Source organism: Petromyzon marinus, chromosome 74 (genome assembly GCF_048934315.1).
Source record: "Petromyzon marinus isolate PM22_M1 ecotype Great Lakes invasive population chromosome 74, UKy_Petmar_22M1.pri1.0, whole genome shotgun sequence".
NCBI classification, from domain to species: Eukaryota; Metazoa; Chordata; class Hyperoartia; order Petromyzontiformes; family Petromyzontidae; genus Petromyzon; species Petromyzon marinus.
Genome location: NC_133740.1, coordinates 10,073,000 through 10,100,814, shown reverse-complemented (window position 1 = coordinate 10,100,814; position 27,815 = coordinate 10,073,000). Strand labels below are relative to the sequence as shown.

Below are 27,815 nucleotides of genomic sequence, written 5' to 3'. Positions count from 1 at the left end.
CACCGAAGCTGCTGCTGCTGCTGCTCCTGCTGCTTCCAGACGTCCAGTCCAGCCGCATTGCCCTTGGGGGTGTAGGAACCCAGGCCTGGGGCAGGGGGTGGGCGCGGAACGTCAGGACACAGCTCGGGCACGGCCTCCACCCCCGCCCCCCTCCTCCATCGGTCCACGTGGATGTCGATGGGATCGTCAACATCGTCAACATCGTCAACATCGTCGTCATCGTCGTCATCGTCGTCGTAAACATCATCGTCAACATCGTCAACATCGTCGTCATCGTCAACATCGTCAACATCGTCATCATCGTCATCGTCGTCATAAACGTCATCGTCAACATCGTCGTCATCGTCATCGTAAACATCATCGTCAACGTCTTCGTCATCGTCAACATCATCGTCAACATCGTAATCGTCGTCATCATCGTCGTCATCGTCGGCGTCGTCATCATCGTCACCACCACCACCGTCACCGTCACCACCACCACGGCGTGCCCACCGTCACCACCACCACTGTCACCACCACCACTGTCACCACCACCACCGTCACCACCACCGCCACCACCACCGTCACCACCACCGCCACCACCGTCACCACCACCACCGCCACCACCACCACCCCCGCCACCCCCGTCACCACCACCGCCACCACCGTCACCACCACCACCCCCGTCACCCCCGTCACCCCCGTCACCACCACCACCACCACCGTCACCACGGCGTGCCCCCCACCACCACCACCGCCGCCACCACCACCGCCACCCACCACCGCCACCACCACCATCGCCACCACCACCGCTACCACCACCACCACCGTCACCACCACCACCACCGTCACCACCACCACCGCCACCACCACCACCACCACGGCGTGCCCACCACCACCACCACCGCCACCACCACCACCACCACGGCGTGCCCACCGGACGCGTAGTGCTGGCTCGGCATGCTGCTCTGCAGCTCCGGCCGTGGCAGGGCAAAGGTCGCCGCCTTGCGGGGGCGGCCCCTCCCCCCGCCCCCCCCCTCCTCCTCCTCCTCCTCCTCGTCGTCTCCTCCGCCCTCGTCGGAGGAGCTGCCACCTCCTCCGCCTCCTCCTCCGTCGTCGTCAGAGTCCAGCCCCTCCAGCAGGGAGCTCTCCGACGGATACTCAAACATCGCCTCCGATTCGTTGAAGGAGATCTTCATCTGAGTCACGTGGAAGGGGGGGGGGGAGGGGCGTGGAAGGGGAGGGGCATGGAAGGGGAGGGGCATGGAGGGGGAGGGGCATGGACTCATCACACAGAGACCCATAGACTCATCACACAGAGACCCACAGACTCATCACACAGAGACCCATAGACTCATCACACAGAGACCCACAGACTCATCACACAGAGACCCATAGACTCATCACACAGAGACCCATAGACTCATCACACAGAGACCCACAGACTCATCACACAGAGACCCATAGACTCATCACTCAGAAACCCATAGACTCATCACACAGAGACCCATAGACCCATCACACAGAGACCCATAGACTCATCACACAGAGACCCATAGACTCATCACACAGAGACCCATAGACTCATCACACAGAGACCCATAGACCCATCACACAGAGACCCATAGACTCATCACACAGAAACCCATAGACTCATCACTCAGAGACCCACAGACTCATCACACAGAGACCCATAGACTCAACACTCAGAGACCCATAGACTCATCACACAGAGACCCATAGACTCATCACACAGAGACCCATAGACTCATCACACAGAAACCCATAGACTCATCACTCAGAGACCCATAGACTCATCACACAGAGACCCATAGACTCATCACACAGAGACCCATAGACTCATCACACAGAGACCCATAGACTCATCACACAGAGACCCATTGACTCATCACACAGAGACCCATAGACTCATCACACAGAGACCCATAGACTCAACACTCAGAGACCCATAGACTCATCACACAGAGACCCATAGACTCATCACACAGAGACCCATAGACTCATCACACAGAGACCCATAGACTCATCACACAGAGACCCATAGACTCATCACACAGAGACCTATAGACTCATCACACAGAGACCCATAGACTCATCACACAGGGACCCATAGACTCATCATACAGAGACCCATAGACTCATCACACAGAGACCCATAGACTCACCACACAGAGACCCATAGACTCATCACACAGAGACCCATAGATTTATCACACAGAGACCCATAGACTCATCACACAGAGACCCATATACTGAACACTCAGAGACCCATAGACTCATCACACAGAGACCCATAGACTCATCACACAGAGACCCATAGACTCATCACACAGAGACCCATAGACTCATCACACAGAGACCCATAGACTCATCACTCAGAGACTCATAGACTCATCACACAGAGACCCATAGACTCATCACACAGAGACCCATAGACTCATCACTCAGAGACTCATAGACTCATCACACAGAGACCCATAGACTCATCACACAGAGACCCATAGACTCATCACACAGAGACCCATAGACTCATCACACAAGAGACCCACAGACTCATCACACAGAGACCCATAGACTCATCACACAGAGACCCATAGACTCATCACACAGAGACCCATAGACTCATCACACAGAGACCCATAGACTTATCACACAGAGACCCATAGACTCATCACACAGAGACCCATAGACTCATCACACAGAGACCCACAGACTCACCACACAGAGACCCACAGACTCATCACATAGAGACCCATAGACTCATCACACAGAGACCCATAGACTCATCACTCAGAGACTCATAGACTCATCACACAGAGACCCAAAGACTCATCACACAGAGACCCATAGACTCATCACACAGAGACCCATAGACTCATCACACAGAGACCCATAGACTCATCACACAGAGACCCACAGACTCATCACACAGAGACCCACAGACTCATCACACAGAGACCCATAGACTCATCACACAGAGACCCATAGACTCATCACACAGAGACCCATAGACTCATCACACAGAGACCCATAGACTCATCACACAGAGACCCATAGACTCATCACAAAGAGACCCATAGACTCATCACACTGAAACCCATAGACTCATCACACAGAGACCCATAGACTCATCACACAGAGACCCATAGACTCACCACACAGAAACCCATAGACTCATCACACAGAGACCCATAGACTCATCACACAGAGACCCATAGACTCACCACACAGAGACCCATAGACTCATCACACAGAGAGCCATAGACTCATCACTCAGAGACCCATAGACTCATCACACAGAAACCCATAGACTCATCACACAGAGACCCATAGACTCATCACACAGAGACCCATAAACTCACCACACAGATACCCATAGACTCATCACACAGAGACCCATAGACTCATCACACAGAGACCCATAGACTCAACACTCAGAGACCCATAGACTCATCACACAGAGACCCATAGACTCATCACACAGAGAGCCATAGACTCATCACACAGAGACCCATAGACTCATCACACAGAGACCCATAGACTCACCACTCAGAGACCCATAGACTCATCACTCAGAGACCCACAGACTCACCACTCAGAGACCCATAGACTTACCTGGTCAAATAAAAATGCAGTTTTATTATGGGTCTCTGTGAGTTTGTGGGTCTCTATGAGTATGGGTCTCTGTGGGTCTCTATGAGTATGGGTCTCTGTGGGTCTCTATGAGTATGGGTCTCTGTGGGTCTCTATGAGTGTGGGTCTCTGTGGGTCTCTATGAGTGTGGGTCTCTGTGGGTCTCTATGAGTATGGGTCTCTGTGGGTCTCTATGAGTATGGGTCTCTGTGGGTCTCTATGAGTATGGGTCTCTATGAGTATGGGTCTCTGTGGGTCTCTATGAGTATGGGTCTCTGTGAGTATGGGTCTCTATGAGCATGGGTCTCTGTGGGTCTCTGTGGGTCTCTATGAGTATGGGTCTCTGTGGGTCTCTATGAGCATGGGTCTCTGTGGGTCTCTATGAGCATGGGTCTCTGTGGGTCTCTATGAGCATGGGTCTCTGTGGGTCTCTATGAGCATGGGTCTCTGTGGGTCTCTATGAGCATGGGTCTCTGTGGGTCTCTATGAGCATGGGTCTCTGTGCGTCTGTCGAATCAATGTGCGATGATGACGACGATGACGACGACGATGACAACGACGATGACGACGATGACGACGACGACGATGACAACGATGATGATGACGACGATAACGATGATGATTATTACGACGATGACGACGATGATGAAGGTGAGCCACCTGACAAAGGGCTTCCTTCACAGCGGCCCAGCGGGGCCTTACCCGGTCAAAGTAAATCAATAGAACGAGGTGAAAGTTGCTCGTGAATTGCGAGTTGGGGCAGGAGACCACGGCCAGCACATCTGGCCACATCTCTCCTAGGGGCGGCAGCGAACCTGACCTTCGACCCCCTGGCCTTAGGAAAGAATGCGGCTGGGACTTTCCCCTCTGCGGTAGTGGTGGTGGTGGTGGTGAAACGTGGGGGGGAGGGAGGGCTCGGGGGGGTGGGGTGGGGGAATATAAATAATTAATGCATTCCCAGCAACGTGGTTGCCTCCAACGACGCTAGAAGTTCGGAGAAATTAAGGTGAGCGAGTGACTCATCGTCGGTGAACACGGAAGTAAAATCAATAACTCCAACGTCGTTAACTCCAACGTCGTTAACTCCAACGACGTTAGCTCCAACGTCGTTAACTCCAACGTCGTTAACTCCAACGACGTTAGCTCCAACGTCGTTAACTCCAACGTCGTTAACTCCAACGTCGTTAACTCCAACGACGTTAGCTCCAACGTCGTTAACTCCAACGTCATTAACTCCAACGTCGTTAACTCCAACGACGTTAGCTCCAACGTCGTTAACTCCAACGTCGTTAACTCCAACGACGTTAACTCCAACGTCGTTAACTCCAACGTCGTTGACTCCAACGTCGTTAACTCCAACGTCGTTGACTCCAACGTCGTTAACTCCAACGTCGTTAACTCCAACGTCGTTAGCCCCAACGTCGTTAACTCCAACGTCGTTAACTCCAACGTCGTTAACCCCAACGACGTTAACTCCAACGTCGTTAACTCCAACGTCGTTAACTCCAACGACGTTGACTCCAACGTCGTTAACTCCAACGTCGTTGACTCCAACGTCGTTAACTCCAACGTCGTTAACTCCAACGTCGTTAACTCCAACGTCGTTAACTCCAACGTTGTTGACTCCAACGTCGTTAACCCCAACGTCGTTGACTCCAACGTCGTTAACCCCAACGTCGTTAACTCCAACGACGTTAACTCCAACGTCGTTGACTCCAACGACGTTAACTCCAACGTCGTTAACTCCAACGTCGTTAACTCCAACGTCGTTGACTCCAACGTCGTTAACCCCAACGTCGTTAACTCCAACGACGTTAACTCCAACGTCGTTGACTCCAACGACGTTAACTCCAACGTCGTTAACTCCAACGTCGTTAACTCCAACGTCGTTGACTCCAACGTCGTTGACTCCAACGTCGTTAACTCCAACGTCGTTAACCCCAACGTCGTTAACCCCAACGTCGTTAACCCCAACGTCGTTAACTCCAACGTCGTTAACCCCAACGTCGTTAACTCCAACGTCGTTGACTCCAACGTCGTTAACTCCAACGTCGTTGACTCCAACGTCGTTAACTCCAACGTCGTTAACTCCAACGTCGTTAGCCCCAACGTCGTTAACTCCAACGTCGTTAACTCCAACGTCGTTAACCCCAACGACGTTAACTCCAACGTCGTTAACTCCAACGTCGTTAACTCCAACGACGTTGACTCCAACGTCGTTAACTCCAACGTCGTTGACTCCAACGTCGTTAACTCCAACGTCGTTAACTCCAACGTCGTTAACTCCAACGTCGTTAACTCCAACGTTGTTGACTCCAACGTCGTTAACCCCAACGTCGTTGACTCCAACGTCGTTAACCCCAACGTCGTTAACTCCAACGACGTTAACTCCAACGTCGTTGACTCCAACGACGTTAACTCCAACGTCGTTAACTCCAACGTCGTTAACTCCAACGTCGTTAACTCCAACGTCGTTAACCCCAACGTCAATAACTCCAACGTCGTTAACTCCAACGTCGTTAACTCCAACGTCGTTAACTCCAGCGTCGTTAACTCCAACGACGTTGACTCCAACGTCGCTAACTCCAACGTCGTTAACTTCAACGTCGTTAACTCCAACGTCGTTAACTCCAACGTCGTTAACCCCAACGTCGTTAACTCCAACGTCGTTGACTCCAACGTCGTTAACTCCAACGTCGTTAACCCCAACGTCAATAACTCCAACGTCAATAACTCCAACGTCGTTAACTCCAACGACGTTAACTCCAACGACGTTAACTCTAACGTCGTTGACTCCAACGTCGTTAGAAGTCGACAGAGATGAAGGTGAGCGCAGTGAGCACAAAGGTCAAGCTCGGGGTCAAAAAAATGGGTGGCTAACAACAACGCGGGGTCAGACCACGCCGATGATGACACCGTGCTTAAGAGGCGTTGGCCCCCCACCCGACCCCCCCACAATTCTAATTCATCCGAACTAAACTATTTAGTCTTCTTTGGTTCTTTCGGTAAAGTCACGTAGAATGAGAATAAAAGAATCAATCAATAAAATAAAATAACACAATACAATTCTCAGTGAGAATTCTCGGTGAGAATTTTGAGTGAGAATTCTCAGTGAGAATTTTATTGTGTTATTTTATTAATTGATTCTTTTATTCTCATTCCACGTGGTGACTTTACCGAAAGAACCAAAGAAGATGAATCCTTCCAGTCACGAAAGCTTTAAATCGAAACTATTTATTATTTACACGCTTTTATTTAACTCACTCTGTCTGTTGTTGTTGTATCCTCTGATCTTGTAACTCAATTGTAACCCACTTCCCCATGTGGTATCGACTGCAAAACTCGGCATACTGATGTCACACTGATGACAGTACGAAATTCTATCATTAAAAATAAAAAATATTTTTTAACAATCTTTTTACACGCTTTCTATTAACTCACTGTATGTTGTTGTTGTATCCTCTAATCTTGTAACTTAATTGTAACCCACTTCCCCATGTGCTATCGACTGCAAACTCGGCATACTGATGTCACACTGATGACAGTACGATATTCTATCATTAAAAAAAATAACAATCTTTTTACACGCTTTCTATCAACTCACTGTATGTTGTTGTTGTTGATGTATCCTCTAATCTTGTAACTCAATTGTAACCCACTTCCCCATGTGCTATCGACTGCAAACTCAGCATACTGATGTCACACTGATGACAGTACGATATTCTATCATTAAAAATAAAAATATTTTTTAACAATCTTTTTACACGCTTTCTATTAACTCACTGTATGTTGTTGTTGTATCCTCTAATCTTGTAACTCAATTGTAACCCACTTCCCAATGTGGGATCGACTGCAAAACTTGGTATACTGATGTCACACTGATGACAGTAGGACATTCTGTCATTAAAAATAATAAAATATGTTTTAACAATCTTTTTACACGCTTTCTATCAACTCACTGTATGTTGTTGTTGTATCCTCTAATCTTGTAACTCGATTGTAACCCACTTCCCAATGTGCTATCGACTGCAAACTCAGTACACTGATGTCACACTGATGACAGTACGATATTCTATCATTAAAAATAATAAAATATTTTTGTAACAATCTTTTTACACACTTTCTATTAACTCACTGTATGTTGTTGTTGTATCCTCTAATCTTGTAACTCGATTGTAACCCACTTCCCAATGTGCTATCGACTGCAAAACTTGGTATACTGATGTCACACTGATGACAGTAGGACATTCTGTCATTAAAAATAATAAAATATTTTTTAACAATCTTTTTACACGCTTTCTATTAAGTCACTCTGTCTGTTGTTGTTGTATCCTCTAATCTTGTAACTCGATTGTAACCCACTTCCCCATGTGCTATCGACTGCAAACTCGGCATACTGATGTCACACTGATGACAGTACGATATTCTATCATTAAAAATAAATTATATTTTTGTAAACAATCTTTTTTTTTACACGTTATGTTTCGGCTTGGGTCTAATTGTCCACGCTCAACTGACGTTGGCTGTAAATCACCACGGCCCCCTTACGTTGTGGCAAGCTTCAGGGTTACTTCCTGGAGTGGTGGAGTTTTGACATTACTAGCACAGTACATTTCATTAAAGCGTGCTTTAAAAAAAATAAAAAAAAGGATTTTTAAATATGACTTATTTTTATTTGAGCTGCTGTGTAGTCGCTCCTTTTCAGAAGCGACCACAAGGCCATCACAAACGATGGCAGCTCAACCGAGTGGCAGCCAAATAGCCTTGACACGTGCTGTCGATTCGATGGTCATAGAGACCCATAGAGACCCTTCGAGACCCACACTCATAGAAACCCACAAAATACCCCGTAAGGAACCCACAGACCCATACGAAAACTAAATTATTTTGACCAGGTAAGTCCCCACTGACCCATGTGGATCATCATCATCACGTGGAAATGTGTAGCAGCAGGCAAATACTCGAAACGTGTGGTTGACGTCGACTATAAATCTTGCGGGGGGGGGGGGGGGGGAACTGTAGGACCCGCAGAAAAAAATCCTCGCGACCACGGGGAGAGAGAGAGAGAGACGCAGACTCCAAATATACAGCAGCAGGTGTCAGGGTCGGGATCGAACCCACGACCTCCTGTACACCAGGCGAGGTAGTCAACATCTCATAGCCACCGTGATGATGATGATGATGAGAGAGACGCAGACTCCAAATATACAGCAGCAGGTGTCAGGGTCGGGATGGAACCCACGACCTCCTGTAGACCAGGCGAGGTAGTCAACATCTCATAGCCACCGTGATGATGATGAGAGAGAGAGAGAGACGCAGTACTCCAAATCTACAGCAGGCATCGTCAGGGTCGGGATCGAACCAACGACCTCCTGCGTACCAGGCAAGGAAGTTAACATCTCCTAGCCACCGTGATGATGATGAGAGAGAGACACGCAAACTCGAAATCTACAGCAGCAGCAGGCATCAGGGTCGGGATGGAAACCCACGACCTCCTGTATACCAGGCGAGGTAGTCAACATCTCCTAGCCACCGTGATGATGATGATGAGAGAGAGAGACACACGCAAACTCCAAATATACAGCGGCAGGCATCGTCAGGGTCGGGATCGAACCAACGACCTCCCTGCAGAGCGGGCGAGGCAGTCAACATCTCATAGCCACGGCCAAATTCGAGACAACTCCACGGTTGAACCCTCGCCGCCGCACTTTAGCATCTGGCTGTGATGCCGTCCTGGCCGTGTTTGCGAGAGAGAGAGAGATGGGAGAGAGATGGAGAGAGATGGAGAGAGAGAGATGGGAGAGAGATGGGAGAGAGAGATGGAGAGAGAGAGAGATGGGAGAGAGAGAGAGTGAGAGATGGGAGAGAGAGAGAGATGGGAGAGAGATGGGAGAGAGAGAGAGATGGGAGAGAGATGGGAGAGAGATGGAAGAGAGAGAGATGGGAGAGAGAGATGGGAGAGAGAGAGAGAGAGATGGGAGAGAGAGAGAGTGAGAGATGGGAGAGAGAGAGAGATGGGAGAGAGAGAGAGATGGAAGAGAGAGAGATGGGAGAGAGAGAGATGGGAGAGAGAGAGATGGGAGAGAGAGAGAGATGGGAGAGAGAGAGATGGGAGAGAGAGAGAGATGGGAGAGAGAGAGAGATGGGAGAGAGAGAGAGAGAGATGGGAGAGAGAGAGATGGGAGAGAGAGAGAGATGGGAGAGAGAGAGATGGGAGAGAGAGAGAGATGGGAGAGAGAGAGATGGGAGAGAGAGAGAGAGAGATGGGAGAGAGAGAGATGGGAGAGAGAGAGAGAGAGATGGGAGAGAGAGAGAGATGGGAGAGAGAGAGATGGGAGAGAGAGATGGAGAGAGAGAGATGGGAGAGAGAGATGGGAGAGAGAGATGGAGAGAGAGAGAGATGGGAGAGAGAGAGATGGGAGAGAGACAGAGATGGGAGAGAGAGAGAGATGGGAGAGAGATGGGAGAGAGAGATGAGGGAGAGAGAGAGATGGGAGAGAGAGAGATGGAGAGAGAGGGCGACGGACCCCAACATCTTCAGGGGCCGGTCGACGTGCTCTTCGGCTACGCCAAGCTCGCCGTATACAGGCCGAGGAAGGTGGCCCTGGAGGGGCAACGTCCGGCCAGCAGCCTGGGCATCTTCCGCGCTCTGGTCGGAGCCAGGGTGTGGGCCGGAGTTCCGCCGTGCGCTGCTGACCCACGCCGTGCCGGCCTTCAAGGAGCAGTGGGCGCTGGAGGAGGCCGTGTGCTCGGTGGCAGATGACGGTAGAGAGCTCTGTGCATGCAGATCTGAGCTACCCGTCGGAGGCCGTTTGACTGTGAGAAGGGCTGCGTGCAGATGCAGCACTTGTCGTAGTTATAAGCGAGAGAGAGTGAGAGAAAGCGAAATGGAGTAGGAAGAGAGGGGGCAGAGAGAGAGGAGAGGCAGAGAGGGGGGTAGAGAGAGAGGGAAGGGGTAAGGAGAGCAGAAAAAAATATATTTTGTTGGGTCTTTCATTCAAAAGGTTTACAATAAAGCAAAGCAAAAACCGAATTGATGAACGGAGCAAAGTGCCGACTACACCGAGCATCTTCTCGTTTCTTCTGATCGTAAAAAAAGAAAAGAGAGAGAGAGAGAGACGGAGAGACGGAGAGAGGGAGAGAGATTTGCATGCCAATCGTGTCACTTAACAGCACAACGTCGGCAGGCCGGGAGACCTTTGATTCACGGGCGGTGGCGATAAAACTCAACTATCTGTATCTGCCAAGGAGTACGGCGTCCACTCGGCTGCTCTGCAGTCGCTCGGTTGTCAGAAGCGACCTGGACGTCGGCAAGGATCAGCCCGACGAAAGTTGCTTCGTAAACATCGTCGTCATCGTCGTGATGGCGAGGACATTCACAGCAGCAGCGAAACCCTCCCAACGCGTGACGCTGATTTTACAGACTCGCAGAGGCCAAGGGACCCACAGAGACTCACACTTATATAGCAGACCCACACCGTCGTAGATGCCCAAAAAGACCCAAAGAGACCCACACTCAAAGTAACACGGAAATCCCACAGAGAGCCATAGAGACCCACAGCATCCCACAGAGATCCATAGAGACCCACAGAAACCCATAGAGACCCACAGAGACCCCCACGGAGACCCACAGAAACCCACACTAACCCACAGAGACCCCCACAGAATCCCACAGAGATCCATAGAGACCCACAGAAACCCATAGAGACCCACAGAGACCCCCACAGAAACCCACACTAACCCACAGAGACCCCCACAGAATCCCACAGAGAGATCCACAGAGACCCAGAGAGACCGATAGTCATCGAGACTCCATAGTCAAACTAAACTATTGCATTCTCAGCTCTTTCGGTAAAGTCACGTTGAAGGGAAACAATAAAACAATAAAATATATATATAAAACAATAAAAAAAATCATCACGACGTTTCGACCATAACACAAACGGTCGTCATCAGGTGTGTCGGTTTGCATGAATAAATTAATAAATTAACAAATTAATAAATTTATAAATTCATGCAAACCGGCGGAGTTTGCTCGACGCAACAATGGGTGGCCGAGACTCCAACTCGGGGCCACCGGGCTCGGCCTTGCAGCGCGAGGCGCTAACCACTGCACCACCGCTCCCCTCGTACGCACGGACACCACACACACACACACACAGACAAAGGAGGAGGCGCCCGCCCCCCGGGTGTAGCCTCGACAGGCCGAGGGGGCAAGTGCTGCCCGGTAGCGAGCCGTAGCCGCGGCGGCAACCGGTGAAGGCCGCCACCGACCGCGCCACAAGAGGTGCGGTGGGTGGCCAGCGCCACGCGCGCCCGGCCGCCTTTGTCTCCCCAGTGGCCGCAAAGGCAAAGCTCCCCCGTGTAGCCCGTGTAACAGGCTGTTGGGGCAAGGGCTGTTAGCAGCAGCAGCGAGCAGCAGGACCCTATGAAGGCCGGCCCGGCTGGCCGGCCGGCACCGCGTCACACACACACAGAGGGGGATGGGCGGCCAGCGCCACAAAGGCAAAGGTCCCCCGTGTAGCCCGTGTAACAGGCTGTTGGGGCAAGGGCTGTTAGCAGCGGCGGCAGCAGCAGCAGGACCCTATGAAGGCCGTCCGGCACACACGGAGGGCGTGGGTGCACGTGCCACGCCCGGCTGAGATCTTTGCCTTCCGAGAATTGTTGTGTACACAGGGTGACAGGCGCTCGTTTAGGGCCGAGTAGACCTAGGGGGGGAGAGGGGGGGGTAGGCGCCAAGACCCGGTAAGGCAGTGCTTTGGGGCGCCGTTGGCCGTGAGCGGGGATTGATATTCGCGGTAGTGGCCGGGTTCGTGGACAGGGGCTTAGCCGCTACACCGCCAATCTTCACAGCAGAGGTCCACACGTATTGGTAGTGCCACAGCCACCGCCAAAACAATCACCGCCACCATCGTCGTCATCACTATCATCACCACTATCACTATCATCACCACCACCACCACTATCACCACCACCACCACTGTCACCACTATCACCACCACCACCATCGTCATCACCACCACCACTATCACCACCACCACCATCGTCATCACCACCACTATCACCACCACCACCATCGTCATCATCACTATCATCAGCACCACCACTATCACCACCATCGTCATCACTATCATCACCACCACCACCACCACTATCACCACCACCACTATCACCACCACCACCATCACCACTATCACCACCATTGTCATCACCACCACCACCACCATCGTCATCACCACCACCACCATCACCACCATCATCACCACTATCACCACCACAGCCATCATCATCACTACCACCACTATCACCACCACCACAGCCATCATCATCACCACCACTATCACCACCATCGTCATAACTATCATCACCACCACCACTATCACCACCACCATCGTCATCACCACCACCACCATCGTCATCACCACCACCATCGTCATAACTATCATCACCACCACCACCACTATCACCACTATAACCACCACCACTATCACCACCACCACTATCACCACCACCACTATCACCACTATCACCACCACTATCACCACTATCACCACCACCGCTATCACCACCACCATCGTCATAACTATCATCACCACCACCACTATCACCACCACTATCACTACCACCACCATCGTCATCACTATCATCACCACCACCACCACTATCACCACCACCACTATCACCACTATCACCACCACCACTATCACCACCACCATCGTCATCACTATCATCACCACCACCACCACCACACTATCACCACTATCACCACCACTATCACCACCACAACCATCGTCATCACTATCATCACCACCACCATCGTCATCACCACCACCACCACCATCACCACCACAGCCATCATCATCACCACCACTATCACCACCATCGATCGTTATCACCACCACAGCCATCATCATCACCACCATCATCATCATCACCACCACCACCATCACCACCACCACAGACATCATCATCACCACCACCACTATCACCACCACCATCGATCGTCATCACCACCACCATCACCACAGCCATCATCATCACCACCATCATCACCACCACCACTATCACCACCACCATCGATCGTTATCACCACCACTCTCACCACCACAGCCATCATCATCACCACCATCATCACCACCATCACCACCACCGCCACCACCACCGCCACCACGGAACACATTGTGCCAACAGCTGGACTCGGCTGCCCGAGACCAGCCCTGGGTGGAGTTGGATACCTCCTGCAGAATTTCCTTCTCCTCGTGGCAACGAAACTGAAGCGAAACTGTTCGGGTTTTTTTCCAGGGTGAAAGGCACCCCACCCCACCCCCACAGGGGCTGCTGTGTAGCAGCTCTTTTCCAGAAGCGACCCTGTGCCATCGCGAACGACAGCTCGACCAAGTCTCTCATCATCATCATCGTCGTCATCATCATCGTCGCGTGGACATTGATAGTAGCAGCTAAATATTTAGAGACCCACACTCATAGAGAGCCACATAGAGACCCACACTCAGAGACCCACATAGAGACCCGCACTCATAGAGACACATAGAGACCCACACTCATAGAGACCCACAGAGATGCATAGAGACCCACACTCATAGACCCACAGAGACCCACACTTATAGACCCACATAGAGACCCACACTCATAGACACCATAGAGACCCACACTCATAGAGACACATAGAGACCCACACTCATAGACACCATAGAGACCCACACTCATAGAGACACATAGAGACCCACACTCATAGAGACACATAGAGACCTACACTCATAGACACCATAGAGACCCACACTAATAGACCCACATAGAGACCCACACTCATAGAGACCCATAGAGACCCACACTCATAGAAACACAAAGAGACCCACACTCATAGACACCATAGAGACCCACACTCATAGAGACACATAGAGACCCACACTCATAGAGACACATAGAGACCCACACTCATAGACACCATAGAGACCCACAATCATAGACCCACATAGAGACCCACACTCAAAGAGACACATAGAGACCCACACTCATAGAGACACATAGAGACCCACACTCATAGACACCATAGAGACCCACACTCATAGAGACATTTAGAGACCCACACTCATAGACCCACATAGAGACACACACTCATAGACACCATAGAGACCCACACTCGTAGAGACCCACAGAGATGCATAGAGACCCACAGAGACCCACATTCAGAGACCCACACTCATAGAGACCCATAGAGACCCACACTCATAGACCCACATAGAGACCCACACTCATAGAGACCCACAGAGATACATAGAGACCCACAGAGGCCCACATTCAGAGACCCACACTCATAGAGACCCATAGAGACCCACACTCATAGAGACCCACACTCAAGGAGACCCACACTCATAGAGACCCACACAGATGCATAGAGACCCATAGAGACCCACACTCAGAGATCCACACTCATAGAGACCCACAGAGACCCATAGAAACCCACACTCATGGAGACCCATAGAGACCCACAGAAACCTACAGAGATCCATAAAGACCCAGACAGACCCAAGCTAAACTAAACTATTTTTATTTCACCGGATGTAAGGCTCGCTCAGCTGTAGCCCTTTTTCAGAAGCGACCCTGTGCGATCACAAACGACAGCTCGACCAAGTCGCTCATCATCATCGTCATCATCGTCATCATCCTCGTCGCGTGGACATTGATAGTAGCAGCCAATTACTCTAAACGCGTGACGCTTAGACCTCCTGTACACCAGGCGAGGTAGTCAACATCTCCGAGCCACCGTGATGATGAGAGAGAGACGCAGACTCCAAATCTACAGCAGCAGCAGGCATCGTCAGGGTCGGGATCGAACCCACGACCTCCTGCGTACCAGGCGAGGTAGTCAACATCTCCTAGCCACTGTGATGATGATGAGAGAGAGAGACACAGACCTCCTGCGTACCAGGCGAGGTAGTCAACATCTCCTAGCCACCGTGACGATGATGAGAGAGAGAGACACAGACCTCCTGTATACCAGGCGAGATAGTCAACATCTCCTAGCCACCGTGATGATGATGAGAGAGACACAGACCTCCTGTATATCAGGCGAGGTAGTCAACATCTAGCCACCATGATGATGAGAGAGACACTGACCTCCTGTATACCAGGCGAGGTAGTCAACATCTCCTAGCCACCGTGATGATGATGAGAGAGACACAGACCTCCTGTATACCAGGCGAGGTAGTCAACATCTCCTAGCCACCGTGATGATGATGAGAGAGAGAGACACAGACCTCCTGTATACCAAGCGAGGTAGTCAACATCTCCTAGCCACCGCGATGATGATGACAGAGAGAGACACAGACCTCCTGTGTACCAGGCGAGGTAGTTAACATCTCCTAGCCACCGTGATGATGATGATGAGAGAGACACAGACCTCCTGTATAACAGGCGAGGTAGTCAACATCTCCTAGCCACCGTGATGATGATGATGATGATGAGAGAGAGAGACACAGACCTCCTGTGTACCAAGCGAGGTAGTTAACATCTCCTAGCCACCGTGATGATGATGAGAGAGAGACACAGACCTCCTGCGTACCAGGCGAGGTAGTCAACATCTCCTAGCCACCGCGATGATGATGAGAGAGAGAGACACAGACCTCCTGTATACTAGGCGAGGTAGTCAACATCTCCTGGCCACCGTGATGATGAGAGAGACACAGACCTCCTGTATACCAGGCGAGGTAGTCAACATCTCCTAGCCACCGCGATGATGATGATGAGAGAGACACACAGACCTCCTGTATACCAGGTGAGGTAGTCAACATCTCCTAGCCACCGCGATGATGATGATGAGAGAGACACTGACCTCCTGTATACCAGGCGAGGTAGTCAACATCTCCTGGCCACCGTGATGATGAGAGAGACACAGACCTCCTGTACACCAGGCGAGGTAGTCAACATCTCCTAGCCACCGTAATGATGATGATAAGAGAGACACAGACCTCCTGTATACCAGGCGAGGTAGTCAACATCTCCTAGCCACCGCGATGCCCCCAAACGACTCGGAACCAGCCGGGCTGGCTGCGTCGCTTTTAGAGACACCCGAGACACTTCCGCATTGCCGCTGTCACCCCCAGGTGCGTTTACACATCACAGGGTGACCCCCACCACCACCACCACCCCCACCACCACCACCACCAGCACCCCCACCACCACCAGCACCAGCACCCCCACCACCAGCACCAGCACCCCCACCACCACCACCAGCACCACCAGCACCACCAGCACCACCAGCACCCCCACCACCACCACCAGCACCCCCACCATCGCCACCACCAGCACCCCCACCACCACCAGCACCCCCACCATCGCCACCACCAGCACCCCCACCATCGCCACCACCAGCACCCCCACCATCGCCACCACCAGCACCCCCACCACCACCAGCACCCCCACCATCGCCACCACCAGCACCCCCACCATCGCCACCACCAGCACCCCCACCATCGCCACCACCAGCACCCCCACCATCGCCACCACCAGCACCCCCACCACCACCAGCACCCCCACCACCACCAGCACCCCCACCACCACCACCACCAGCACCCCCACCACCACCAGCGCCACCACCACCAGCACCCCCCACCATCACCAGCACCATCACCAGCACCCCCACCCCCACCATCCCCACCACCCCCACCACCACCCCAACCACCACCACCACCACCCCCACCAACACCACCATCACCACCACCACCGCCACCACCGCCACCACCACCCCCACCGCCACCACCATCCCCACCACCACCACCACCGTGTAGCCTTGACAGACTGTTGGGGCCAAGTGCTGTGAGCGCCTGGTATACAGGAGGTCGTGGGGTTCCATCCTGACCCTGACAACGCCTGCTGCTGCTGCTGTATATTTGGAGTCTGCGTCTCTCTCTCATCATCATCATCACGGTGGCTATGAGATGTTGACTACCTCGCCTAGACTACAGGAGGTCGTGGGTTCCATCCCGGCCCCTAACAGCGCCTGCTGCTGTATATTTGGAGTCTGCGTCTCTCTCTCTCATCATCATCATCACGGTGGCTAAAAGATGTTAACTACCTCGTCTAGACTACAGGAGGTCGTGGGTTCCATCCCGACCCCTGACAACGCCTGCTGCTGCTGTATATTTGGAGTTTGCGGTGTCTCTCTCTCTCTCTCATCATCATAATCACGGTGGCTAGGAGATGTTAACTACCTCGCCTAGACTACAGGAGGTCGTGGGTTCCATCCCGACCCCTGACAACGCCTGCTGCTGCTGTAGATTTGCAGTCTGGGTGTCTCTCATCATCATCATCACGGTGGCTAGGAGATGTTGACTACCTCGCCTGGTACGCAGGGGGTCATGGGTTCGATCCCGACCCTGACCATGCCTGCTGCTGCTGCTGTAGATTTGCAGTCTGCGTGTCTCTCTCTCTCTCTCCGTGGATTTTTCTCCCGGGTCCTCCGGTTCCCCCCACCCGAACCCCCACGTTTAGAATCAACGTCACCACCACGCGTTTAGAGCCTTTGACTGCTGCTGTGCATGATGATGATGAGTCACTTGGTCGAGCTATCATTTGCGACAGCCGAACGTGGCTTCTGAAACAGAGCTTACATACCTCAGTGGGGTCTGACGCCTGCTAACAATGGAAATAGTTTAGTTGCAGTATGGGTGTGTATGAGTATGAGTCTCTGTGCGTCTCTCATAGAGACCCATACTTATAGCCTCTGTGGGTCTATGGGTCTCTGTGTGTCTCTGTGTGTCTCTGTGGGTCTCTGTGGGTCTCTGTGGGTCTCTGTGGGTCTCTGTAGGTCTATGGATGTCTGTGAGTCTCTGTAGGTATCTGAGTCTCTATGGGTCTCTGTGGGTCTCTTTGGGGCTCTATGGATCTCTGTGAGTCTGTGTGGGTCTCTATGGGTCTCTATGGGGCTCTATTGGTATCTATGGGTCTCTGGGGGTCTATGGGTGTCTATGGGTCTCTGTGGGTCTCTGAGTCTCTATGAGTCTCTGTGGGTCTATGGGTGTCTATGGGTTTCTGAGTCTATGGGTCTCTGTGGGTCTCTATGGGGATCTATGGATCTCTGTGAGTCTGTGTGGGTCTGTGGGTCTCTATTGGTATCTATGGGTCTCTGGGAGTCTATGGGTTTCTATGGGTCTCTGGGTGTCTATGGATGACTGTGGGTGTCTGTGGGTGTCTGTGAGTCTCTATGTGTCTCTGTGGGTCTCTATGGGTCTCTGTGGATCTCGGTGAGTCTCTATGTGTCTCTATGCGTCTCTATGAGTCTCTGTGGGTCTATGGGTGTCTATGGGTCTCTGCGAGTCTATGGGACTGTGTGAGTCTATGGGTGTCTATGGATGTCTGTAAGTCTCTGTGCATCTCTGAGTCTCTATGGGTGTCTGTGGGTCTCTGTGGGCCTCTGTGGGTCTCTATGGGTGTCTATGGGTCTCTGGGTGTCTATGGATGTCTGTGGGTGTCTGTGGGTGTCTGTGAGTCTCTATGGGTCTCTATGAGTCTCTGTGAGTCTATGGGTGTCTATGGGTCTCTGTGAGTCTATGCGTGTCTATGGGTCTCTGTGCGTCTATGGGTGTCTATGGATGTCTGTGAGTCTCTGTGGGTCTCTGAGTCTCTATGGGTTTTTATGAGTCAATGGGTGTCTATGGATGTCTGTGAGTCTCTGTGGGTCTCTGAGTCTCTATGAGTCTCTATGGGTCTCTATGGGTGTCTATGGGTTTCTGAGTCTATGGGTCTCTGTGGGTCTCTATGGGGCTCTAATGGTGTCTATGGGTGGTCACCCCGTGGTGCCCTTATAAAACTCAACGTTTAACCTACTCACGCCGGCTTGTGCCCGCCCTCACAGTCGGGCATATTGTGCTGAACGCACCACGTGGTGGTGCCGCCCTTGTTGACCCTGGCCATTGACCGAGCAACCCAACATTCCTACCAGCTCCCTCCCTCCGCAAGACAATGTGTTATATCATAAAAAAATAAATGAAAAATATTAAACGATCTTTTTACACGCTTTCATTTAACTCGCTGTCTGTCTGTTGTTGTTGCCGTGTCCTCAAATCTTGTAACTCGATTGTAACCCACTTCCCAATGCGCTAGCGACTACAAAACTTGCTACACTGATGTCATACTGATGACAACACTATATTCTATCATAAAAATAAAAATATTTTTAAACAACTTTTTTACACGCTTTCTATTAACTCACTCTGTCTGTTGTTGTTGTTGTATCGTCAAATCTTGTAACTCGATTGTAACCCACTTCCCAATGCGCTAGCGACTGCAAAACTCGGCACACTGATGTCACACTGATGACAACACTATATTCTATCATAAAAAATAAAAATATTTTTAAACAACTTTTTTACACGCTTTCTATTAACTCACTCTGTCTGTTGTTGTTGTATCGTCAAATCTTGTAACTCGATTGTAACCCACTTCCCAATGCGCTAGCGACTGCAAACTCAGTACACTGATGTTACACTGATGACAACACTATATTCTATCATAAACAATTAAAAAATATATTTTTAAACAACTTTTTTACACGATTTCTATTAACTCACTCTGTCTGTTGTTGTTGCCGTTTCCTCGAATCTTGTAACTCGATTGTAACCCACTTCCCAATGCGCTAGCGACTGCAAAACTCGGTACACTGATGTCACACTGACGACAATACGATATTCTATCATAAAAAATAAACAAAAATATTTTTAAACATTATTTTTTAAATGTTAACTCACGTTGGCTGTAATTGGCCCACGATCCCCTTACGTTGCGTGCCAAACTTCGACGGGAGGGGGGCCACTTCTTCGAGTCGTGGAGATCTTCCGTTACTAGCACGGTACATTTCATTAAAGCGTGTGTTTTTTAAATATTACTTATTTTGTTATTTTATGTTATTTTCTTTTGAACGTATCTACGCGTGACTTTAGTTAAAAAAAGACCCAAGAATATCAGTGAGGATTTTCGTTTCGTTGGGTTTGATCGCGTGGATATAAACCCACCACCACGACTACCACGACACAGCCAATTAGTAAGGAGTGTGTGTGTCACCTGAAACAGAAGGTGGACACTTCGTTATTTAATAAAACAGCACTACACCGGTTGTTGTTGTTGTTGTGACAGAGAGCTAAACCCACAACGATATTGACACGATTCGAGCAAACGTGACGTAATAATTTGCCGGAAATTACACACACTCACTCAGTCACTCACTCAGTCACTCAGTCAGTCATTAGGTCAGCCACTCATTCAGTCACTCAGTCAGTCACTCAGTCACTCACTCACTCACCCACCCACTGACTCAATCACTCAGTCACTTACTCACCCTATCACTCACCCAATCACTCAGTCACCCAATCACTCACTCACTCACCCAATCAATCACTCACTCACTCACCCACCCAATCACTCACTCACCCACCCAATCACTCACTCACCCACCCAATCACTCACTCACCCAATCACTCAGTCACTCACTCACTCACCCAATCACTCACTCACTCACCCAACCACTCACTCACCCAATCACTCACTCACTCACCCAATCACTCACTCACTCACCCACTTAGTCACCCAATCACTCAGCCACCCAATCACTCACTCACCCACCCACTCAGTCACCCACCCACTCAGTCACCCACCCACTCAGTCACCCACCCACTCAGTCACCCACTCACTCACTCACCCACCCAATCACTCAGTCACTCACCCACTCAATCACTCTCTCACCCAATCACTCAGTCACCCACCCACTCAATCACTCCGTCAACCACCCACTCATCCACTCAATCACTCACTCACCCAATCACTCAATCACTCACCCACCCATCCACTCAATCACCCACGCACCCAATCACTCACCCAATCAACCACCCACTCACTCATTCCACCCACTCACTCATTCCACCCACCCAATCAATCACCCAGAAATCCACTTACCCACCCACCCACTCACCCACTCAATCAATCAATCAAGACAAACAAAGACAAAGATCCCCCGTACAGCCTGCACGAGGTGGTGGGTAGCCAGTCACCACGACCGGCCGCCTTTGTCTCCCCCAGCGGCGATGTTTACTACACACCGCGCCAGGTACTCATTTGAGGCCGAGTCGACCAAGGGGAGGAGGCCCAGGACCGGCTCGGAAAATTCGTCACCGATGTTGGCCGCGAGCGGGAATCGAACTCGGGTTCGCCGGGTTCGGAGCGCAGCTTGGCGCTAACCACAGCGCCACCGCTCCCCACCCACACACACACAAGACCAAGCAAAAAGATCCCCCGTGTAGCCTCCAACAGACTGTCGGGCCAAGTGCTGTTAGCGAGTAGCAGCAGCGCCCCGTGAAGGCAACCGGCACTGTGGCCACACGCAGAGGGGGTGGGTGGCCAGCAACCACCACCACCACCACCACGCCCGGCCGCCTTTGTCTCCCCAGTCGCGACGTTTTTTTTTTTAAGCACGACTACTCCCAACACGCCGCAAACCTGGGCCCTCGTTCGAGGCGCAACAGGAAGTCAACTTGACCCAGGCACCCCACACCCAGCAAAGCTACGCACATGCCACGAATATAAACACACCCTTGGGTACTTAAAAGCCCTCTCTGGCACGCAGGCTGCCGGGCGAATCGTCAGCGGCAATAATGCTCGGTATGGGACGAACCACGCGCTGCGGGCGGGCGGGCAGGACGGCGATGCGAGAGCTAAAACGTCGGACCTCCACGACCACGTTTAACCTGGGGTTCGACGCCTGCCTGCGTGGAGTTTGAATGATTTACATCCACCCACCCCCCCACCCCACCCCCCACCTTGTTCTGCAGAGTGAGTGGAGTTTGTGTTATCTCCCCCTGTTCTACAGAGTGAGTGAGTGGAGTTTGTGTGATCTCCCCCTGTTCTACAGAGTGAGTGAGTGGAGTTTGTGCGATCTCGCCCTGTTCTACAGAGTGAGTGAGTGGAGTTTGTGTGATCTCCCCCTGTTATACAGAGTGAATGAGTGGAGTTTGTGTGATCTCCCGCTGTTCTGCAGAGTGAGTGAGTGGAGTTTGTGTGATCTCCCCCTGTTCTACAGAGTGAGTGAGTGGAGTTTGTGAGATCTCCCCCTGTTCTACAGAGTGAGTGAGTGGAGTTTGTGTGATCTCCCCCTGTTCTACAGAGTGAGTGAGTGGAGTTTGTGTGATCTCCCCCTGTTCTGCAGAGTGAGTGAGTGGAGTTTGTGCGATCTCGCCCTGTTCTACAGAGTGAGTGAGTGGAGTTTGTGTGATCTCCCCCTGTTCTGCAGAGTGAGTGAGTGGAGTTTGTGAGATCTCCCCCTGTTCTACAGAGTGAGTGAGTGGAGTTTGTGTGATCTCCCGCTGTTCTACAGAGTGAGTGAGTGGAGTTTGTGTGATCTCCCCCTGTTCTACAGAGTGAGTGAGTGGAGTTTGTATGATCTCCCCCTGTTCTACAGAGTGAGTGAATGAGTGGAGTTTGTGTGATCTCCCCCTGTTTTGTAGAGTGAGTGAGTGGAGTTTGTATGATCTCCCCCTGTTCTGCAGAGTGAGTGGGGTTTGTATGATCTCCCCCTGTTCTGCAGAGTGAGTGAGTGGAGTTTGTGTGATCTCCCCCTGTTCTACAGAGTGAGTGAGTGGAGTTTGTGCGATCTCGCCCTGTTCTACAGAGTGAGTGAGTGGAGTTTGTGTGATCTCCCCCTGTTATACAGAGTGAGTGAGTGGAGTTTGTGAGATCTCCCCCTGTTCTACAGAGTGAGTGAATGAGTGGAGTTTGTGTGATCTCACCCTGTTTTGTAGAGTGAGTGAGTGGAGTTTGTATGATCTCCCCCTGTTCTACAGAGTGAGTGGAGTTTGTGTGATCTCCCCCTGTTCTACAGAGTGAGTGGGGTTTGTGTTATCTCCCCCTGTTCTACAGAGTAAGTGAGTGGAGTTTGTGTGATCTCCCCCTGTTCTACAGAGTGAGTGAATGAGTGGAGTTTGTGTGATCTCCCCATGTTTTGTAGAGTGAGTGAGTGGAGTTTGTATGATCTCCCCCTGTTCTACAGAGTGAGTGAGTGGAGTTTGTATGATCTCCCCCTGTTCTGCAGAGTGAGTGAGTGGAGTTTGTATGATCTCCCCCTGTTCTACAGAGTGAGTGAGTGGAGTTTGTATGATCTCACCCTGTTCTACAGAGTGAGTGAATGAGTGGAGTTTGTGTGATCTCCCCCTGTCCTGCAGAGTGAGTGAGTGGAGTTTGTGTGATCTCCCCCTGTTCTAAAGAGTGAGTGGAGTGTTTTATGATCTCCCCCTGTTCTACAGAGTGAGTGAGTGGAGTTTGTGTGATCTCCCCCTGTTCTACAGAGTGAGAGAGTGGAGTTTGTATGCTCTCCCCCTGTTCTACAGAGTGAGTGAGTGGAGTTTGTATGATCTCCCCCTGTTCTGCAGAGTGAGTGGGGTTTGTGTTATCTCCCCCTGTTCTGCAGAGTGAGTGAGTGGAGTTTGTGTGATCTCCCCCTGTTCTACAGAGTGAGTTTGTGGAGTTTGTGTGATCTCCCCCTGTTCTACAGAATGAGTGAGTGGAGTGTTTTATGATCTCCCCCTGTTCTACAGAGTGAGTGAGTGGAGTTTGTGTGATCTCCCCCTGTTCTACAGAGTGAGAGAGTGGAGTTTGTATGATCTCCCCCTGTTCTACAGAGTGAGTGAGTGGAGTTTATATGATCTCCCCCTGTTCTACAGTGTGAGTGGAGTTTGTGTGATCTCCCCCTGTTCTACAGAGTGAGTGAATGAGTGGAGTTTGTATGATCTCCTCCTGTTCTACAGAGTGAGTGAGTGGAGTTTGTGTGATCTCCCCCTGTTCTACAATTGTGAGTGAATGGAGTTTGTATGATCTCCCCTGTCCTACAGAGTGAGTGAGTGGAGTTTGTGTGATCTCCCCCTGTTCTACAGAGTGAGTGAATGAGTGGAGTTTGTATGATCTCCCTTTTATTCTACAGAGTGAGAGAGTGGAGTTTGTGTGATCTCCCCTGTCCTACAGAGTTAGAGAGTGGAGTTTGTGTGATCTCCCCCTGTTCTACAGAGTGAGTGAGTGGAGTTTGTATGATCTCCCCCTGTTCTACAGAGTGAGTGAGTGGAGTTTGTATGATCTCCCCCTGTTCTACAGAGTGAGTGAGTGGAGTTTGTATGATCTCCCCTTGTTCTACAGAGTGAATGAGTGGGGTTTGTATGATCTCCCCCTGTTCTACAGAGTGAGAGAGTGGAGTTTGTATGATCTCCCCCTGTTCTACAGAGTGAATGAGTGGAGTTTGTGTGATCTCCCCCTGTTCTACAGAGTGAGTGAATGAGTGGAGTTTGTATGATCTCCCCCTGTTCTACAGAGTGAATGAGTGGGGTTTGTATGATCTCCCCCTGTTCTACAGAGTGAAAGAGTGGAGTTTGTGTGATCTCCCTCTGTTCTACAGAGTGAGAGAGTGGAGTTTGTGTGATCTCCCCCTGTTCTACAAAGTGAGAGAGTGGAGTTTATATGATCTCCCCCTGTTCTACAGAGTGAGTGAGTGGAGTTTTTATGATCTCCCCCTATTCTACAGAGTGCGTGAGTGGAGTTTGTGATCTTCCCCTGTTCTACAGAGTGCGTGAGTGGAGTTTGTATGATCTCCCCCTGTTCTACAGAGTAAGTGAGTGGAGTTTGTATGATCTCCCCCTGTTCTACAGAGTGCGTGAGTGGAGATTGTATGATCTCCCCTTGTTCTGTATGATCTCCCCTCCGGGTTATCTGTCTTCCTGCCATAGCTAAACACACACACACAATGCACGTACTGTAAATATATTTGGCCAGATATCTGAACTACGCACAACCCTCCTGGCTAGACAGGTGATTGCCACGTTATACTATCATATGCACAAAGCCATTTGTTTTCGTCAGATATACATGAAGAGCAGGAACCCATCCAGCGAAACTGTGTGGGCATGCATAGAGACCCAGAGACCCGTAGAGACCCATCAAAAGACAAAGCCACAGCAGGTGTGACTGTGGCCAGGCAGCCTATAGACACACACAGAGATACATCGACATCCATAGAGATACACAGAGCCCATAGAGACCCATTATAATGGGATAATGTAAGTCAATGGGTAATGTAAGTCTATGGGACAATGTTAGTCTATGGGTAATGTAAGTCTATGGGTAATGTTAGTCTATGGGCAATGTGAGTCTATGGGTAATGTTAGTCTATGGGTAATGTAAGTCTATGGGTAATGTAAGTCTATGGGTAATGTTAAGTCTATGGGTAATGTTAAGTCTACGGGGAATGTTAGTATATGGGTAATGTAAGTCTATGGGTAGTGTTAGTCTATGGGTAATGTTAGTCTACGGGTAATGTAAGTCTATGGGTAATGTAAGTCTATGGACAATGTTAGTCTATGGACAATGTTAGTCTATGGGTAATGTAAGTCTATGGGTAATGTTAGTCTATGGGTAATGTAAGTCTATGGGCATTGTTAGTCTATGGGTAATGTTAGTCTATGGGTAATGTAAGTCTATGGGTAATGTAAGTCTATGGGCAATGTTAGTCTATGGGCATTGTTAGTCTATGGGTAATGTTAGTCTATGGGTAATGTTAGTGTATGGGTAATGTTAGTCTATGGGTAATGTAAGTCTATGGGCAATGTTAGTCTATGGGTAATGTAAGTCTATGGGCAATGTTAGTCTATGGCAGTGTTAGTGTATGGGTAATGTAAGTCTATGGACAATGTTAAGTCTATGGGCAAGTTTGATTTAAAGCTTTCGTGACTGCAGTAATTCATATTCTTAGTTCTTTCGGTAAAGTCTATGGGCAATGTAAGTCTATGGGTAATGTAAGTCTATGGGCAATGTTAGTCTATGGGCAATGTTAGTCTATGGGCAATGTTAGTATATGGACAATGTTAAGTCTATGGGCAATGTAAGTCTATGGGTAATGTAAGTCTATGGGCAATGTTAAGTCTATGGTTAATGTAAGTCTATGGGTAATGTAAGTCTATGGGCAATGTAAGTCTATGGGAAATGTTAAGTCTATGGGTAATGTTAGTATATGGGTAATGTTAGTGTATGGACAATGTTAGTCTATGGGTAATGTTAGTCTATGGGAAATGTTAGTCTATGGGCAATGTTAGTCTATGGGTAATGTAAGTCTATGGGAAATGTTAGTCTATGGGCAATGTTAGTCTATGGGTAGTGTTAGTCTATGGGTAATGTTAGTCTATGGGCAATGTTAGTCTATGGGTAATGTTAGTCTATGGGTAGTGTAAGTCTATGGGTAATGTTAGTCTATGTGTAATGTTAGTCTATGGGCAATGTTAAGTCTATGGGTAATGTTAGTCTATGGGTAATGTTAGTCTATGGACAATGTAAGTCTATGGGCATTGTTAGTCTATGGGTAATGTTAGTCTATGGGTAATGTTAGTCTATGGACAATGTAAGTCTATGGGTAATGTTAGTCTATGGGTAATGTTAGTCTATGGGTACTGTAAGTATATGGGCAATGTTAGTCTATGGGTAATGTTAGTCTATGGGTAATGTTAGTCTATGGGCAATGTTAGTCTATGGGCAATGTTAGTCTATGGGTAATGTTAGTCTATGGGTAATGTTAGTCTATGGGCTATGTTAGTCTATGGGCAATGTTAGTCTATGGGCAATGTAAGTCTATGGGCAATGTTAGTCTATGGGTAATGTTAGTCTATGGGTAATGTAAGTCTATGGGTAATGTTAGTCTATGGGTAATGTTAGTCTATGGCCAATGTGAGTCTATGGGTAATGTTAGTCTATGGGCAATGTTAGTCTATGGGTAATGTAAGTCTATGGGCAATGTTAGTCTATGGGTAATGTTAGTCTATGGGCAATGTTAGTCTATGGGCAATGTTAGTATATGGGTAATGTAAGTCTATGGGTAGTGTTAGTCTATGGGTAATGTTAGTCTACGGGTAATGTAAGTCTATGGGTAATGTAAGTCTATGGGTAATGTTAGTCTATGGACAATGTTAGTCTATGGGTAATGTAAGTCTATGGGTAATGTAAGTCTATGGGCATTGTTAGTCTATGGGTAATGTTAGTCTATGGGTAATGTAAGTCTATGGGTAATGTTAGTCTATGGGTAGTGTTAGTCTATGGGTAATGTTAGTCTATGGGTAATGTTAGTCTATGGGTAATGTAAGTCTATGGGCATT

The 27,815-nt window shown here is 49.9% G+C and overlaps 1 protein-coding gene across 1 annotated transcript in view; it reads right to left on the bottom strand.

Annotated features, from left to right (window-relative positions):
* LOC142905265 (taperin-like) overlaps window positions 1–27,815 on the bottom strand; it is a 42,054-nt gene that overhangs the window by 5,067 nt on the left and 9,172 nt on the right. The window contains exons 2-3 of the mRNA XM_076056237.1: window positions 917–1,178; window positions 1–85 (exon numbers count right to left, since the gene is read on the bottom strand). The exon at window positions 1–85 is cut by the window's left edge and continues 31 nt beyond it. Of these exons, the coding sequence (XP_075912352.1) occupies window positions 1–85; window positions 917–1,178 (347 nt within the window). The remainder of the gene's footprint in view (window positions 86–916; window positions 1,179–27,815) is intronic.